We start from the raw sequence: 15,347 nt of genomic DNA on the forward strand, positions 1-15,347 counted from the left end.
TTGTCGGGCTAGTCTTCAGTCCATGAAGCAGCCAGAGTGACGTACTCGTGTATAAGGGCCTAATAGAGGCTTGAAGCGGGAACATTACATTAACTATCGGTGGTGGTAAAAATTAGTGTACCAGAAATGACACCGAAATAGGAGTAGTATATATCAAAATAACCACCTCGATGAGTAGATCAAACCCATACCAACCATTTGCCAAAACAATACATAATATCACCAAAAAGTTGCCGAAAAGAGGTAGAGCTACAAAAGCGTCACCAAAAAAAGTAGCGGGTTGGGCAAAATGGCTTAGTGTAGGTTGTTCTCCTCGACGAGGTAAGTCTTGTGGTGAAGAAGACTCGTTAAACTGCATGACACTGGAGGTGGCTAGAAAATCCGTTAAAAGTTTGAACCTCTAAACTTGACTTGCAATCTCGTGCTAATGACGGCGAAAGGGGTGGCGCCGCTTGGGGGTTGAGGTCGTTGACGCCTGGGGGTTTGAACGGTTTGGCGCTTGGAGCCGGACGGTGGCCAGAGAGTGGTCGCCAAAAAATGGTGGTGGTGGTGGTTATGACTTCTTTGAATCTTTGAAGAGAGAGAAAGTGAAAGAGAAGTGGGAAAGAGGGATTATTTGGTGGGAAAATGAGAGAAAATTAGTTTATTTAATAAAATGTGGGTCCTACCATATTTATGAAATAATTTTTTTTTTCTTTTTATCTTTTTGTGTGCTGGGTCAAAGTGAATCTTCACACATTCTCATTCAAAAAAATAATTAAAATTAAAAAAAAATTAATAAAATATGTTTAGAGTAATAAATAGAGGATGAGTAGTAAATTTTAAAGGAAGTTTAAAATGAAAAAAGTTTAGACCATGATGTAGCATATTTTTAATAAGCTTCTTTGAATTTTGTAACTTCTCTATTTTAAAGAATCTAGTGTGAGTGTTTAGTTATAAAACTTTCAGTAGACTATATATAGGGGGAATTCATATTCTTATTTTTTAATCTTTCATCCTAAATTTTCAAAAGATATATTAACCCTTTTATACATGTATATTATATATACAAATATTAATTAATCTGTGTAGATTCATGGCTAAATATTAATTATACCTTTCAAAAAAAAAATTAATTATTTGTTGAAAGTGTGGATTAGGAATGGCAATCGGGCCGGGGGCCCGCCATAAACCCGGCCCGGCCCGATAGTGTTTTGGCCCGGCCCGCGAAAATAGCCCAAATTGCCATTCCTAGTGTGGATCGATATATATGTTGATATTTAATACATTTGTAGTAAATAACCTTTTTTAATTATTTTCTTACACAAAAGTATATCACTCATAATATATTTTATATTATCATGCACATGATATTCATAATTGGAACAAATTACTTAAACCTACCAAACACTTTTGACATATGTATATTATAACAACATTACCAAATAGGACAATAAAAACTTAAAAGGAAAGGATTTATATAAATATATATATTAATATATATAAATATGTAGATATCAATGAAATATACATAATTTTATATTAATTTATTTTTGGGTTGGTGATCATATATCATGAGAAACCAGCAAGCTCTAGTGCTTATAAGAACTTGTGATTTAACCTCTCATAATGACCCTCAAAAGAAAGTTCAGTATCAACATATACACATATATATATATATACTACATATGAAACGATCATCAACACTGAAAAAAGAAACCCTAACATTATATTATTAATTAATCTCGATCATGAACCAGACTTGCATGGAACTTTGTTGTAGCAGATCATGTTCACTTTGGAAATCTTCAAACTTTTCCTGTACGTACGTACGGTGACTTCTCACTGCACTACTATAGCTATATTTATAATACTATATACATATATATAATAATATGTTTATATATATAATGATGAAGATGATGATCAAGTAGCAGTTGAATCGATAGCTAGTGCAAATTATCTCCCATTTCTATGGCATTGAGGGCTTTATTCAACTCAAAATCATCAAAATAAGAAGAATCGAATAATCCAAAATCTTGAATCCCAAAGTCTTGACAGTCCATAAGCCATGATGATGAGCAATAAGTATCCTCAAAAGATGGTAATATATCTCCATTAATACAGCTTGATGGTGGTGGTGGTGGACACGAGAGATGATCATCAGAACTATTTATACTACTATTATTGTTCCACAACATTAATGAATTAGTATAATCATCATGATCAACCAGCTCCGGGGGAGACTTTATGTTATTGTCGTTTATCCACAAATCGTTCATAAACGACTCGTCGTTGGAAAGGCTGTTGTTGTTATTATTATGATCAGCTAACAACCAAAGGGACTCCTCATCTCCAGAGGAAGTAGTGGAGTTTTCGGCCGCGGCCGGAGATGAAGCGGACGAGTTTTCCACCTCCGTCGTGGCCGTACTACCGGAACTTTCTTGAGAATGATGAGTAGTAGTAGTGGTGGTGGTGTTGTTATTAGGGTTTTTATTATTATTATTATTATCATGTTGGGATGGTTCGATTGTTGTTTTTGAAGGTTTATTAAGTTGATCATTATCTTTATTGATGATAATCAGAGGTTCGTGTGTGACTGGATCAATTCCCATCTTAAGAAGCTTTTTCTTTATGTGTGTGTTCCAATGATTCTTGATCTCGTTATCTGTTCTTCCTGGTAATCTTGATGCAATCTTCGACCACCTATACTCAATTATATTTGGAAAAAGAAATATTATTAATTGATTTATAATGAATTAGTTAACCAGTTTTATTAAAGTTATTATTATAATATAATTAAGTTGCTGTATTTATATATATTTAACTTGTGCTCATAAATTTCTAATTATTTTGTTTAATGATATAATTATTATTATCTCTCTTTTATCATCAATATCGAATCTTCACTATTAAGCAAATATACAACCATATAATAATTAATTGGTCAATAGATTCCATCAATACCCCAGAATAAGTAAAAAATAAAAGAAGTTTCTACCTTATGTATTGTGTATATATATAGATATAGATATACTGTATTCCTACCTAACGAAAATAAGATGATCGTGATATGTGCTATTTAGTATAAACATATATATAAAATATATAATTCGTGTAAACATATTTTTGTGAAAGTCAAAGAAAAAAGGCGTCAATTATAAGTTTCAAACTAATATTTTATTGATGTATATATATTGTAATTATCGTTTAAAATTACATGATAATTGAAGACAAAGTTAGTATTGAAAACAACTTAGTAACGTACTAAGTTGCTAGCTACACCACAAAAAACTAAAACTTAGAAAAACACAAGAAATTACCTATTGTTTATAATACCAATTTTAATTAATTAAAAGAAAGTTAACATAATTGTGATCAACAAGAAAAAAAAATGCATGATATATATCCTTCATAATGAACAAATTAATTAAAACATATAATAAAAAGTAAGCAATTATTTTATTACCTATTTCCAAGACGAGCATGAAGATCAATGACTAACTGTTCTTCAGCCTCAGTTAGGAGACCTCTTTTGAGGTCAGGGCGGAGGTAGTTGGTCCAACGAAGACGGCAACTCTTGCCACAGCGGCGGAGGCCGGCTAGTTTCGGGACAGCTCGCCAGCAGCAGTGGCCATTGGTGAGAATGAAGTTGATGAGTTTCTTGTCCTCCTCAGCTGTCCATGGCCCTTTCTTCACCCCAAGTTTATCACAACAAGGTTGCCTCCCCATAACTATGTAACACTACAAAATACTACTTATTATTATTATTATTAACTCTATCTCTCTGTCTAGATCTCCCTCTCTTTAGCTAGCTATCTACAATTTTTACTCAAAAGTACTATAATAGTTTCACTATTAATATCAAAAGCACAAAAATTTGGGCTCTCTCTTTCTTTAATTTCCTCACCATACAAATAAAGACTTAAAAAGTCTCACACCCACCTTTATATAAAGATATACTCTCTTATGTATTTAATTTATTTTCTTCTTGGCTGCTTAATATTCAACATATCCCATCTTTATTATAAACAAAAACATTTGTCACACAAAGTAATGAATATTATTATTATGATCAAATTTGTGTGTGTGAGAGAGAGATTGAGACTTAGATGGGGCCCATTTTTGGGTTGTGAAAATGAAAGAGGAACTAATGCGATAAATGGGATGGTCTTGGATCTGGTGGAACCGAGTCCATAGTAGACTCAAATTGGTGGCCAAGAAGGTTGAAAGTGACCTAAGAAGGGTGTCTAAGTCAGCAATTTTTACCAAAATGTTTAGCTTATTATAATTATTATTATTACTCCCATTTTTCCTACACAAGCCAAACTGACCTTGATTGCAATCTTACTCAACCATTCCATCACCTATTTCGTCATCACCACGTTTACGTGTCCTTGTTGTGGACTCTCTTCGTATATATGCTGTTGCTTACAAGTCTAAAATCTTGCTCTTTAGTAACACCATCCAATTTCTATTCCAATACTGTATGTATAGTTTCATATATATAATATATATATGTGTAATTTAAAGGAATTTTTTTAAGTCCTTAATTGGGTTTTGTTTTATTTTGAAGAAATTAAAACTCTCAAAATCGTTGTCATCTTCATGGAGGCAGTTTTTATATTTGGAGGATATATATGTATATATAGTACTTAATAATTTGGTCATATGGTTCTTTCGAGTGCTACCAATCATAACACGCCAGAATTTTTCAAAACAGCCAATAATTTTTAAGAAAAATAATAATTATACTTATTTCTAAAGATTATTATTGAGAAGAAATTGAAAATTTCGATTTAGTACATTAATTAATTGCATTTCCAATAGTAATAACTCGTTCTAAAAAAATTAAGAAACAAACAAAACAGAAATTAGTACAGCATCCATTAAACTCCATCTTAGAGGTTGTATATATTTATATATATTTATCATATAATCAATGGATTGTTCAAATCTTTCAAATTAGTATAATTTATTATATATATTGCAATCAAATATTTGTATGTATAATAAGGTTTTTTCTTTCTGCAAGTATCATGTGAATTAATTATATAGAAACAACATGGCATTTGCATTAATATTATTAGTAGTAGATTATGACAAATTAATGTGTCCAAAATTGTATAGTTAAATTACCCTAGTCAACCCCTCTAAAAAAAATAAAATAAAAATTACCCTAGTCAAATATATTTGATATATAGTTGTTTGTGTGCTCTCTCATTTGAAATAGTTATATAAATATAACTTTTAAGAGTTGGAAAAAACCCAAGTCATATATAGTTAGTAAACAAACACTTAATTAACTATGTTTATTGTCTTTAGCTTCTAGTGAAGATTCAACTACTTAGTAGACATGTCATTAATTATATTTTACTAAATCAAATTCAACATGATATCAATAAACAATGAAACGACTCTCACATTTAGACAGAAAAAAGAAGACAAATTAGCTAGCCATCTCTTCAAACTAGCTCATATATATTTATATATATCTGAAAAATGCAATCTTAAATTAGTTCCCAGGTTATATCAACAATTGTTGTATTTTGTGTGTCCTGTAATATAGTTAAATCGGTTAATGTCATAACTGTCTTGACAGTTATGACAGTTGGTTAGTTAGTTAGTTGTCCACTTAGGACTATTATAAATACCAATGTACAGGTTGTAATTCAGGTTAATGTTTTTAGAGTATAGACTTGTATATTCAATCTATCAATAGCAATAAAGATCAACTCATTCTACTCTCTCTCGAGTCTCTACTCTCTTTCTCTCTTTTACTGTTTTGTGACTGTGTGCATTGTTCGAATGTCCCTTATGGAATTCTGGTATGAGTGTTGATCTAACCTGCTTGTTTCCAACAGGTGGTATCAGAGCTGAGGTTGTTCCTTGAAGATCTTGAATCAGATCGAAGGAAAGATTCTTAGCTGATGGGAAACGCGAAGTTTGATCTGGAAAAGTTTACTGGCAAGAATGATTTTGGGCTATGGAGAGTCAAGATGCGAGCTATGTTGGTTCAACAAGGACTTCAAGATGCATTGCTGGGGGAATCCAAACTCTCGCAACTTTATCTCGAGAAAGAGAAAACCGAGATCCTCGAAAAAGCACATAAAATCATTCTCGCCGTGATCGAGTTCTCGTGAAGTGTCCAAAGAAACAACAAGCAAATTAATGTGGCCTCAAGCTTAAAATCTGTACATGGTTAAATCTCTAGCTAACCGATTATTCTTGAAACAAAAGTTGTATTCTTTTCGAATGATACCAGGGAAAAGTGTTGAAGATCATTTAGATGATTTCAACAAGATCGTCGTTCTTGATTCGAGAACATAGGCATCAAGATCGAAGATGAAGACCAGGCCATTATTGTTTTGAATTCACGCCTTCGTAACGTGAAAGCATTTTGTCGACACTATGATGTATGGTAAGAGTTCTTTGACATTAGAAGAAGTTGTTACTGCTTTAATGTCAAAAGAGATCAAAAGGAAATCTGAGAACTCAGAGGAAAATGCTGGAGATGGCTTACTGGTTCGAGGAAAATTCCAAAAGAAGGGAAACAAGGCACAGGGAAGTCCAAGTAAAGGGAAAGGAAATTCAAAGACTAAGAGAAGATGTTATGTCTGCAACAAACCTACACATTTGAGAAAAGATTGTCCAATTCTCAAGAGTTACAATTCAAAGAAAGATGGAGATGCAGGTGTTGTCTCAGATGGTGATGACAGTGATGGCTATGACAAGGTAAGTTGTTCTCAGGATTACCAAGAATGATTGTGGACAAGGTGTGGATTATTGACTCTGGATGTTCATTTCATATTTGTCCAGATAAGAGTCAATTCTCTAACTACCAATCAAGAAATAAGGGTACCGTCAAGTTGGGGGATAACCATTCATGCTCCATACAAGGAATCGGGAACTATTAAGTTGGTAAACGATAATGGAAAAGTAGTAGAACTGAAACAAGTAAGACATGTTCCTGATCTAAAGAGAAATCTTATTTCTGTTGCAATGCTTGATCATGAAGGGTTCAAAGTAAAGATTGAAAAAGGGTTGTTAAAGGTGATAAAAGGGTCAGAAAAACTTATGGAAGCTAGCATTGACAATGGCATATATGTCCTGCAAGGATGTATCAAAAGAAATCAAGCCAATTCAGTTCTGAAAGTCCCTGATGATGTCACTCTCAAATGGCACAGGAGACTTGGACATATCAGTCATGGTGGTCTAAAAGTTTTGAGTAAGAAAGGTGTATTTGGCAAAGAACAGATCAAGGAATTAGATCTGTGTGAGCAATGCATCATGGGGAAGGCTACCAAAGCTAAGTTTGGAGTTGGAAAACACAAGACCAGAAACATTGTGGACTATCTTCATTCAGATCCTTGGGGGCCATCAAGAACTCAATCCAGAGGAGGAGCAAGGTATTTTCTGACTTTCATTGATGATTTTTCAAGACATGTATGGTTATTTATCTTGAGAAATAAATATGAATCACTTAACAAGTTTAAAGAACTGAAAATTTTGTTGGAAACTCAAACTAAGAGAAAAATCAAGAAGTTAAGGACAGATAATGGATTGGAGTTCTGTAAAGAGCAATTTAATCAATTCTGCAAGGACAATGGCATTGGAAGACATCTTACTGTTCCTAGAAACCCTCAGCAAAATGGGCTTGCTGAGAGAATGAAATGTATCAACTTCGAGAGGGTTAGATGTATGCTGATATATGCAGGTTTGCCTAAGAAATTTTAAGGGTGGTTCGTAATAAAGATGCTATTTAATCAATGTGTCCTTCCTCCGCCATTGAGTTTAAAACTCCAATAAGTCCGGACAGAAGCAATTCTAGCTATGACCATCTCAGGATCTTTGGTTGTTTGGCATATGCTCACATCAAACAAAATGGAAAGCTTGAACTCAGAGCAAGAAAATGTATTTTTCTTGGGTACCCGCAGGGTGAAAGTGGTACAAAGTGTGAGCATCGAGGATGGTAATCACCGTAAAAATTTTATCGCTAGGATGTGGTGTTTGATGAGAAAGTCATGTACAAAGACCTGATGAAAGTACAAGATGGAAATGCCGCAAAGAAGAACCGGAAATGCTACAAAGAAAGAATAGTGAAGAGAGAACTCGCCTGAGGTGCAAGATGGAACTGCATCGTAGAACACAGAAGGGAATGAGATTCCAACAACTGAACCAGGCTATGAAGAAAGTCAGGAAGAGATGTCAGATCATGAACCAGAAGCTTCTGACTATATGTTAGTAAGAGACAGAAAAAGAAGAGCAAGAAACCTCCCGATTGTGTTTGATATACGATGTCAGGCATTTTGCTCTTGGCATTGATGGAATTGAAGGAGAAGAACCTTGTTCCTATGAGGAAGCCATGCAATCTGATGATAAGAAGGAGTGGGACAATGCTATGGATCAGGAAATGGACTCTTTGAAGAAAAACAAGACATGGATTGTGATTAGAAGACCTGCTGGACAAAGAGTCATAGGCAACAAATGGGTTTACAAGCACAAGGATGGAATTCCAGGTGTTGAAGGGGCAAGATTCAAGGCAAGACTTGTTGCCAAAGGTTTCTCACAAAGGGAGGGAATAGATTACAATGAAATTTTCTCCCATGTGGTGAAACACACCTCAATCAGATTGCTTTTAAGCATTGTGGCAACTGAAGACCTTGAATTGGAACAATTAGATGTAAAGACAGCCTTTTTACATGGAGAATTGGATGAACAAATTCTCATGAAGCAGCCTAAAGGATATGAAATAGAAGGTAAGGAAGACCATGTCTGTTTACTCAAGAGATCCCTATATGGACTAAAACAGAGCCCAAGGCAATGGTACAAGAGGTTCGATGACTTTGTACTGAAAGTTGGTTTTAAGAGGAGTGCTTATGACAGTTGTGTATATGTCAAAAGCACAAAAGGAGTTGTTTATCTTCTCCTATATGTTGATGATATGCTCATTGCTAGCAAGAGCATTGGAGAAATAAACAAAGTTAAGAAAATGCTGAACCAAGAGTTCGAAATGAAGGATCTTGGACCAGCTAGGAAGATTCTAGGAATGGAAATCACTAGAAACAGGTCAGCAAGGAGACTAATGCTGACACAGAGTGGTTACATTTCTAAAATCTTAAACAGATTTGGTTTTCAGGATGTAAAACCAGTCTGCAATCCTTATACGCAACAGTTTAAACTGTCCAAATCTCAGGCTCCAGCAACTGATGAAGATCACACACTTATGGAGAGCATACCATACTCTAGTGTAGTAGGGAGCATCATGTACCTAATGGTCTGTACAAGACCTGATCTCTGCTACTCTGTGAGTATGGTAAGCAGATTTATGGGACAGCCAGGGAAGGATCACTGGACAGTAGTCAAGTGGATTATGAGATATCTTAAAGGGACACAAACTACTGGACTCATATATGGTGCAAACTGTAATGGAGAAGAAGTAAGAGGCTTTGTGGATTCAGATTATGCAGGAGATATTGACACTAGGAGATCTCAGTCAGGCTATGTTTTTCAACTAAATGGGTGTACAATTAGTTGGAAATCCAATCTTCAATCCATAGTGGCACTATCTACAACTGAGGCAGAATATATAGCTTGCACTGAAGCTATTAAAGAAGCTCTTTGGCTCAAAGGAATTACTGCAGAACTGGGAATCAATCAAAGAGAGATACCAGTTATGTGTGATAGTCAAAGTGCTCTCCATCTCAGCAGAAACCAAGTGTTCCATGAGAGAAGAAAGCATATTGATGTGAGGATGCACTTTATTCGAGATGTAATCTCAGGAGGAAAAATCAAACTACTCAAGGTTTCAACTGATGACAATGCAGCTGATGTACTCACTAAATCACTGCCTACTGCTAAGTTCTCAAAGTGCCTGCAAATACTGAATGTTTCCAGCACCAATACTGACTAAGTGTCAAAGGATTCTTTCCTGAATATATTACAGGTCAAGGTGGAGAATTGTTGTATTTTGTGTGTCCTGTAATATAGTTAATCGTTATGTCATAACCGTCTCGGGCTATGACAATGGTTAGTTAGTTAGTTGTCCACTTAGGACTGTTATAAATACCAATGTACAGGTTGTAATTCAGGTTAATGGTTTTAGTGCATAGACTTGTATATTCGATTTATCAATAGCAATAAAGATCAATTCATTCTACTCTCTCTCGAGTCTCTACTCTCTTTCTCTCTTTTACTGTTTTGTGACTGTGTGCATTGTTCGAATGTCCCTTATGGAATTCTGGTATGAGTGTTGATCTAACCTGCTTGTTTCCAACAACAATCTAGTAATTAAATCGATTTATGCTTATTAATCAAGTGTCCATGCCAAAACAACTATTTAATATATATATTTATACATATATACGTGAAGCTAGTATATAATTGCTGTTAAGATATATGCCTACTTACTTTGCCTAATGACTCTATTTTTAGTTAGTTAATGGTAATGAGGAATTGGTTCGTAGTAGCTAGCTAGTGTGGTCTTTTCACTAATTTGCTTTCTATTATACTTTTTTTCTTTTGTTCTGTGGCCAGGCTGTGTAAAGGTGACAAGTATTAATGTTAGTTGTAATCGTTCAAGGCCTCACTGCCTTTACATAATTAATGAATTGTCTCCTCAGTTTCCTTCTTATGTTGAGTTTTACTATTTTAGTGAAAGGTTACTTTCGAATCTTGGTATCAGAGCCAAGCTTGCTCACGCATCAATGTCGACTAGGACCAGTCATAACTCGACAACACTACAAGTCTATGGATAAGTATAGACGGACACCAAGCTCCTACAAATGTCGGAGATCAAGGTCTACAAAAGAGTCAAACAACTCCCTATCAGGATTTCAACACGAATCTAGTGGTTTTACAAGTTCCCCATTTGGTAACACCCTCTTGCAACCTTTCACTGTAAAAGTGGATAGAAACGACTATGTATTGTAGAAGACAATGGTCTCCACTACTATCAGAGGCCATATATTGGAGGGTTTCATCAATGGATTTAAAATAGCACCTACACATTTCATCCCAACAGAATTTGTAACAGGTGATGGCTAACCTGGCTTTGAAGATCGTGTGAATCTGAATTATGAGCAATGAATTACGTGTGATCAATTGCTCACGAGATGGTTATATGTCTCTATGAAAGAAGCCATAGCTACGAAGGTGATGGGTTGCACTTCAGCTAGATCTTTATGGATAGCTCTAGAAAACTTGTATGGAGCTCATTCTAGAGCTAAGATGGATGATTTGAGAACTCTTCTACAAACCACTCACAAGGGTTCAGTCTGATACCTTAGAAAAAAAAAACTTGGGCAAATCAATTGGCTCTTGCAAGGGATCCATACCCTGAGTCTCATCTTGTGTATAATGTCCTTAGTGGTCTTGATGTTGAGTACTTTACTATTGTTGCTCTAATAGAAGCTAAAAAAAATCTTGATTCTTATTATTTGGCGGGAACTTCAAGAGACTCTTTTGAGTTTGATAGCAAATTGGAAAGGCTCATGGGCCTAGGCAATGGAAACAAGACTACCAATCCTTCCTGTTCAACATCCAGCTGCTCATCTTGCTAAAAAGTAAAATCAATCTAACAGTAATAATAATGGTCATGGAAGAGGATACTTCTGTAATTCAGGTTATGAAGGTAAATGCTTCACAAAGAGAAGGTAACAATGGAAGAGGAGGAAATAGTAGAGGTGGTGGTGGTAGGAACTCAAAGCCCACTTTTTAGGTCTGTGGGAGATATGGACACTAAATAATTTACTATTACAATAGATATGATGAAAGCTATGGGGATCACACCCAACACTGGATCTAGTTTAGGCCAAGAGAAGAAAGATCCTACCACATTCATAACTACACCAAAAATAGTGGATCATGAAGGTTGGTATGCAAAGAGTGGAGCTAGCAATCATATTACCACTGATGCTAAGAATCTTAATCACAAGTCAACTTATGGAGGTAAGGAAAAACATACTGTTAGAAATAGAAATCAACTATCTATTTCTCATATTGGTACTGGCAATCTTTATTCCAACAATGGACATACTAATATTCTTAAAGACATGTTACATGTACCACATATCACAAAAAAGAATTAACTAGTGTGTCAAAGTTAACTTGTGATAACAAGATTTTTGTTGAATTTTACTCCGACTTGTGTATGAAGGATCTAGAAATAAAAGAGATAGTTTTGTAGGGGAGGCTTAAGGATGACTTGTATCAACTTCAAAGTCTAAACACCAATCACAGTACCTATCGAAGTGCTTTCAATGTGTCTGCAATAAAATCTCATTCTATTTTTGAGTCTATTATTCAATTTCTAGTCCTGTTTCTTTGTTAGATGAGTCAAATGTCTCTAATTATAGTCTTTCCCTGAGAGATGTTTGGCATTGGAGATTTTTCCACCCATCTTCCGAAGTTTTAACTTAAGTGTTAACATTGCACATGTAAAAATTTCCATGAATGAAAAACAACAGTTTTTGAAGCATGTCAATATGGGAAATCTCATTCTTCGCCTTTCAAGTTATCTAACAGTAGAGCAAAGGCACCTTTGGAACTAATTCATACTGACATCTGGATTCCAACCCATGTGATTGTTGGAATATATTTTATTAGGATCTAGATTTACTAACAAGTATATTGGATTATATTTTATAATCTAACACCCTAATCATGAATTCCTAAAATAATGAAATAAACACATATAAAGTTTAGTAAACCTTACATTGATGGCAGCAGAATGTAATCACTCCTTCCGTTCAGATCTCTAACCCTTGTTCCTTTCTGTCGCAGAATTATAACAAGATCTGAACCTGGATCTCCTTCAGGTATTGGATTATTTACAATCTTCCACACTATGATTGAATACTTAACTTGTTATGAGTGGGCATGTACTCTGCACTATGGGTTCGAAAATTGATGAAGAAGAAGGGAAGGAATTTTTAAATAGTTATAGAAGCAGGCTCTCTATTTGACAGAAAAGTCTGATGTAGTTATCTTAGGTTATGAGAATGAGAGTCATCTTATTCCTTTCTAGGATTTATTCTAGGGTTTAAAAATTAAATTATATGGAATAAAAAAGATAAAATAATAGCAAAATAATCATTAAGTGGTCAGCCATAGTAAGTGGACCCCACTAGTTACAATTTTTCTATTTTATTCAACAATTTATCCTTTCTTTCACTTATGTCATATTTTTCAATATTAATCCTGTCAAAACTATTTATTTAATAATTATAATTAATTATCAAATAAAATTACCATTTAAATTAATTATTAATTAGACCTTACAGAGTCTCTTAATTAACAAATAAACCCTAAAATCTCTTTTCTTCACAATTAAGTCCTTCCTTAGTGAAAATTCATAAATAAAATATAGTCTAATTTTAGAATTATAATTAATTAATTAAAATCAATTAACTCGGTCTATAAGCAGTATTATCTCAACTAGTGTGGGGACCATGGGCCTATACGATCAAGCTTCCAATAACTAGTTCTAGAATTTACTAAGTAAATTCTCTATCTTATTAATTCCTCCTGGCTGCACTATATATTCAAAATTATACTTTTAATTATATAGAATGCTCTATATATTCCAAGATACAGATACACTATTAATTATCAATTGTTATAATCTGAATAATCGATGATCCTCTATAGATGATCTACATCAAGTAGGCACAAATTTACCGTTCTACCATTCAATATATTTTTTTCTTAAAATACTTAGCTATCCATAAATAATATTTCAGTAAACTAATTTAATTATTGAAATGAGTACTCTACCATTTATCTCTTAAGCTAAGATCGAAGGAAATCATTATTTTACTTCTAATGCATTTATAAAAGCTATAGATTCTGTATCTATGATTGGCGCTCCCACTCAATAGAACTATTGTGTTCTTAATCTGTAAGTATCGGGAAGATCCAATTGGTCCACTTTAATTAACAAATCAAAGAACATAAATAATAAAATTAAACTAGAACCTAACCATCTCAAGATTGAGATCATTGATCTAAGATCATCAACTAGGTGATATTAACTTAGATAAATATTACAGTAAGTTTATTATATCTTATCTAAGTTCAATATATCTGATGTATAACAACACATCCAATCTAAGCTTTCTTTACCAATGTCCTGAAAAGGACATAATACTTATCTAAGATTTAAGTAAATTGCATTGTTAATTATCATATCAGTGGAAATCATGTGTACTGATAAATCGTGGGACTATATTTAATCACATAATCTTGATTACTTTCCACTATGTTGACAACACAATAATCAAGAATATCAATGTGATAAGGATTTAGATGAATTTATAAATCAAACAAATGATCATGAAATAAACATATGAACTAAGTAGTACATTAAACAAGTAATGAAATAATTTTATTTCTTTGTTAATAAATGAATATTTAAGATTACATTGAAATAGAGTTTTAGTTATGGCACAAAATCCAAAAAACTTCTACTTGCACTAACATAAAACAATTAGTGCATTTCAACTAATCCTAGATTCTCTCTGTGCCTTTTGAAATGTAGTCTGTATTAAAGTCTAGGTGAATGGTGTTGGATTATATTTTACCAGGACCTAGATTTACTAACAAGTATGTTTTTTTAACATCATAAACATGAATTTCTAGAACAATGAAACTTAAACACATATAATAAATATGAGAAACCTTACATTGGTTACAGTAGAATTAAATGACTCCTTCCGCTCAGATCTCTAACGCTTGTTTCTTTCTTTCGCAGAGTATAATCAAGATCTGAGCCCGATACTCCTTCAGCTATTTGGATTCTTCACAGTCTTACACACTATGATTGAGGACTAACTTGCTATGGGTGGGCATGCACTCAATCATTAAGGCTCGAATTTTTATGTGAAGAACTCTATAGGATTTCAAAATTTGGAATAAGAAGAAGAAAAAGTCTCAAACTCTCTAGTCTTCTAACAAGATATAAACTAAGTTTAGAGTCATTAGTTGGATTATGAGACTATTCGTTTCTTTATATACTAATTCACTTAGGTTTAGGATTGAATTATATAGAATAAAAAATGATAAAATACTAGCAAAAATAGAGACTTAGTGGTTAGCCATGATGTGGGTCCTACACTAATTATTTTTTGTCATTTTTCTCAACCATTTATCTATTATTTCACTAATGCCACATTTTCTAATTCTAATCCTATAAATGACAAAATTATTTAATTAATACTTAAAATTAATTATCAAATAAAATTGTCATTTATATTATTTATTAATTAGACTCCAAAATGTCTCTTAATTAACAAATAAACCCTAAAATCCTATTTCTTCACAATAAGTCCATAACTTAGTGAAAATTCATAAATAAGACATAGCCTAAT

At 33.6% G+C, this 15,347-nt stretch overlaps 1 protein-coding gene across 1 annotated transcript; it reads right to left on the reverse strand.

Annotated features, from left to right (window-relative positions):
- Positions 1 to 1,496: 1,496 nt before the first annotated feature.
- LOC115716289 (MYB-like transcription factor ODO1) lies at positions 1,497 to 4,003 on the reverse strand. Its single transcript, XM_030645051.2, has 2 exons — positions 3,449 to 4,003; positions 1,497 to 2,685 (listed from the first exon to the last, which is right to left on the reverse strand). Exons 1-2 carry the CDS (start codon positions 3,709 to 3,711, stop codon positions 1,929 to 1,931), a joined length of 1,020 nt encoding a protein of 339 aa, XP_030500911.2. The 5' UTR covers positions 3,712 to 4,003; the 3' UTR covers positions 1,497 to 1,928.
- Positions 4,004 to 15,347: the final 11,344 nt, after the last annotated feature.

This window comes from Cannabis sativa, chromosome 5 (genome assembly GCF_029168945.1).
Source record: "Cannabis sativa cultivar Pink pepper isolate KNU-18-1 chromosome 5, ASM2916894v1, whole genome shotgun sequence".
Lineage (NCBI taxonomy): Eukaryota > Viridiplantae > Streptophyta > Magnoliopsida > Rosales > Cannabaceae > Cannabis > Cannabis sativa.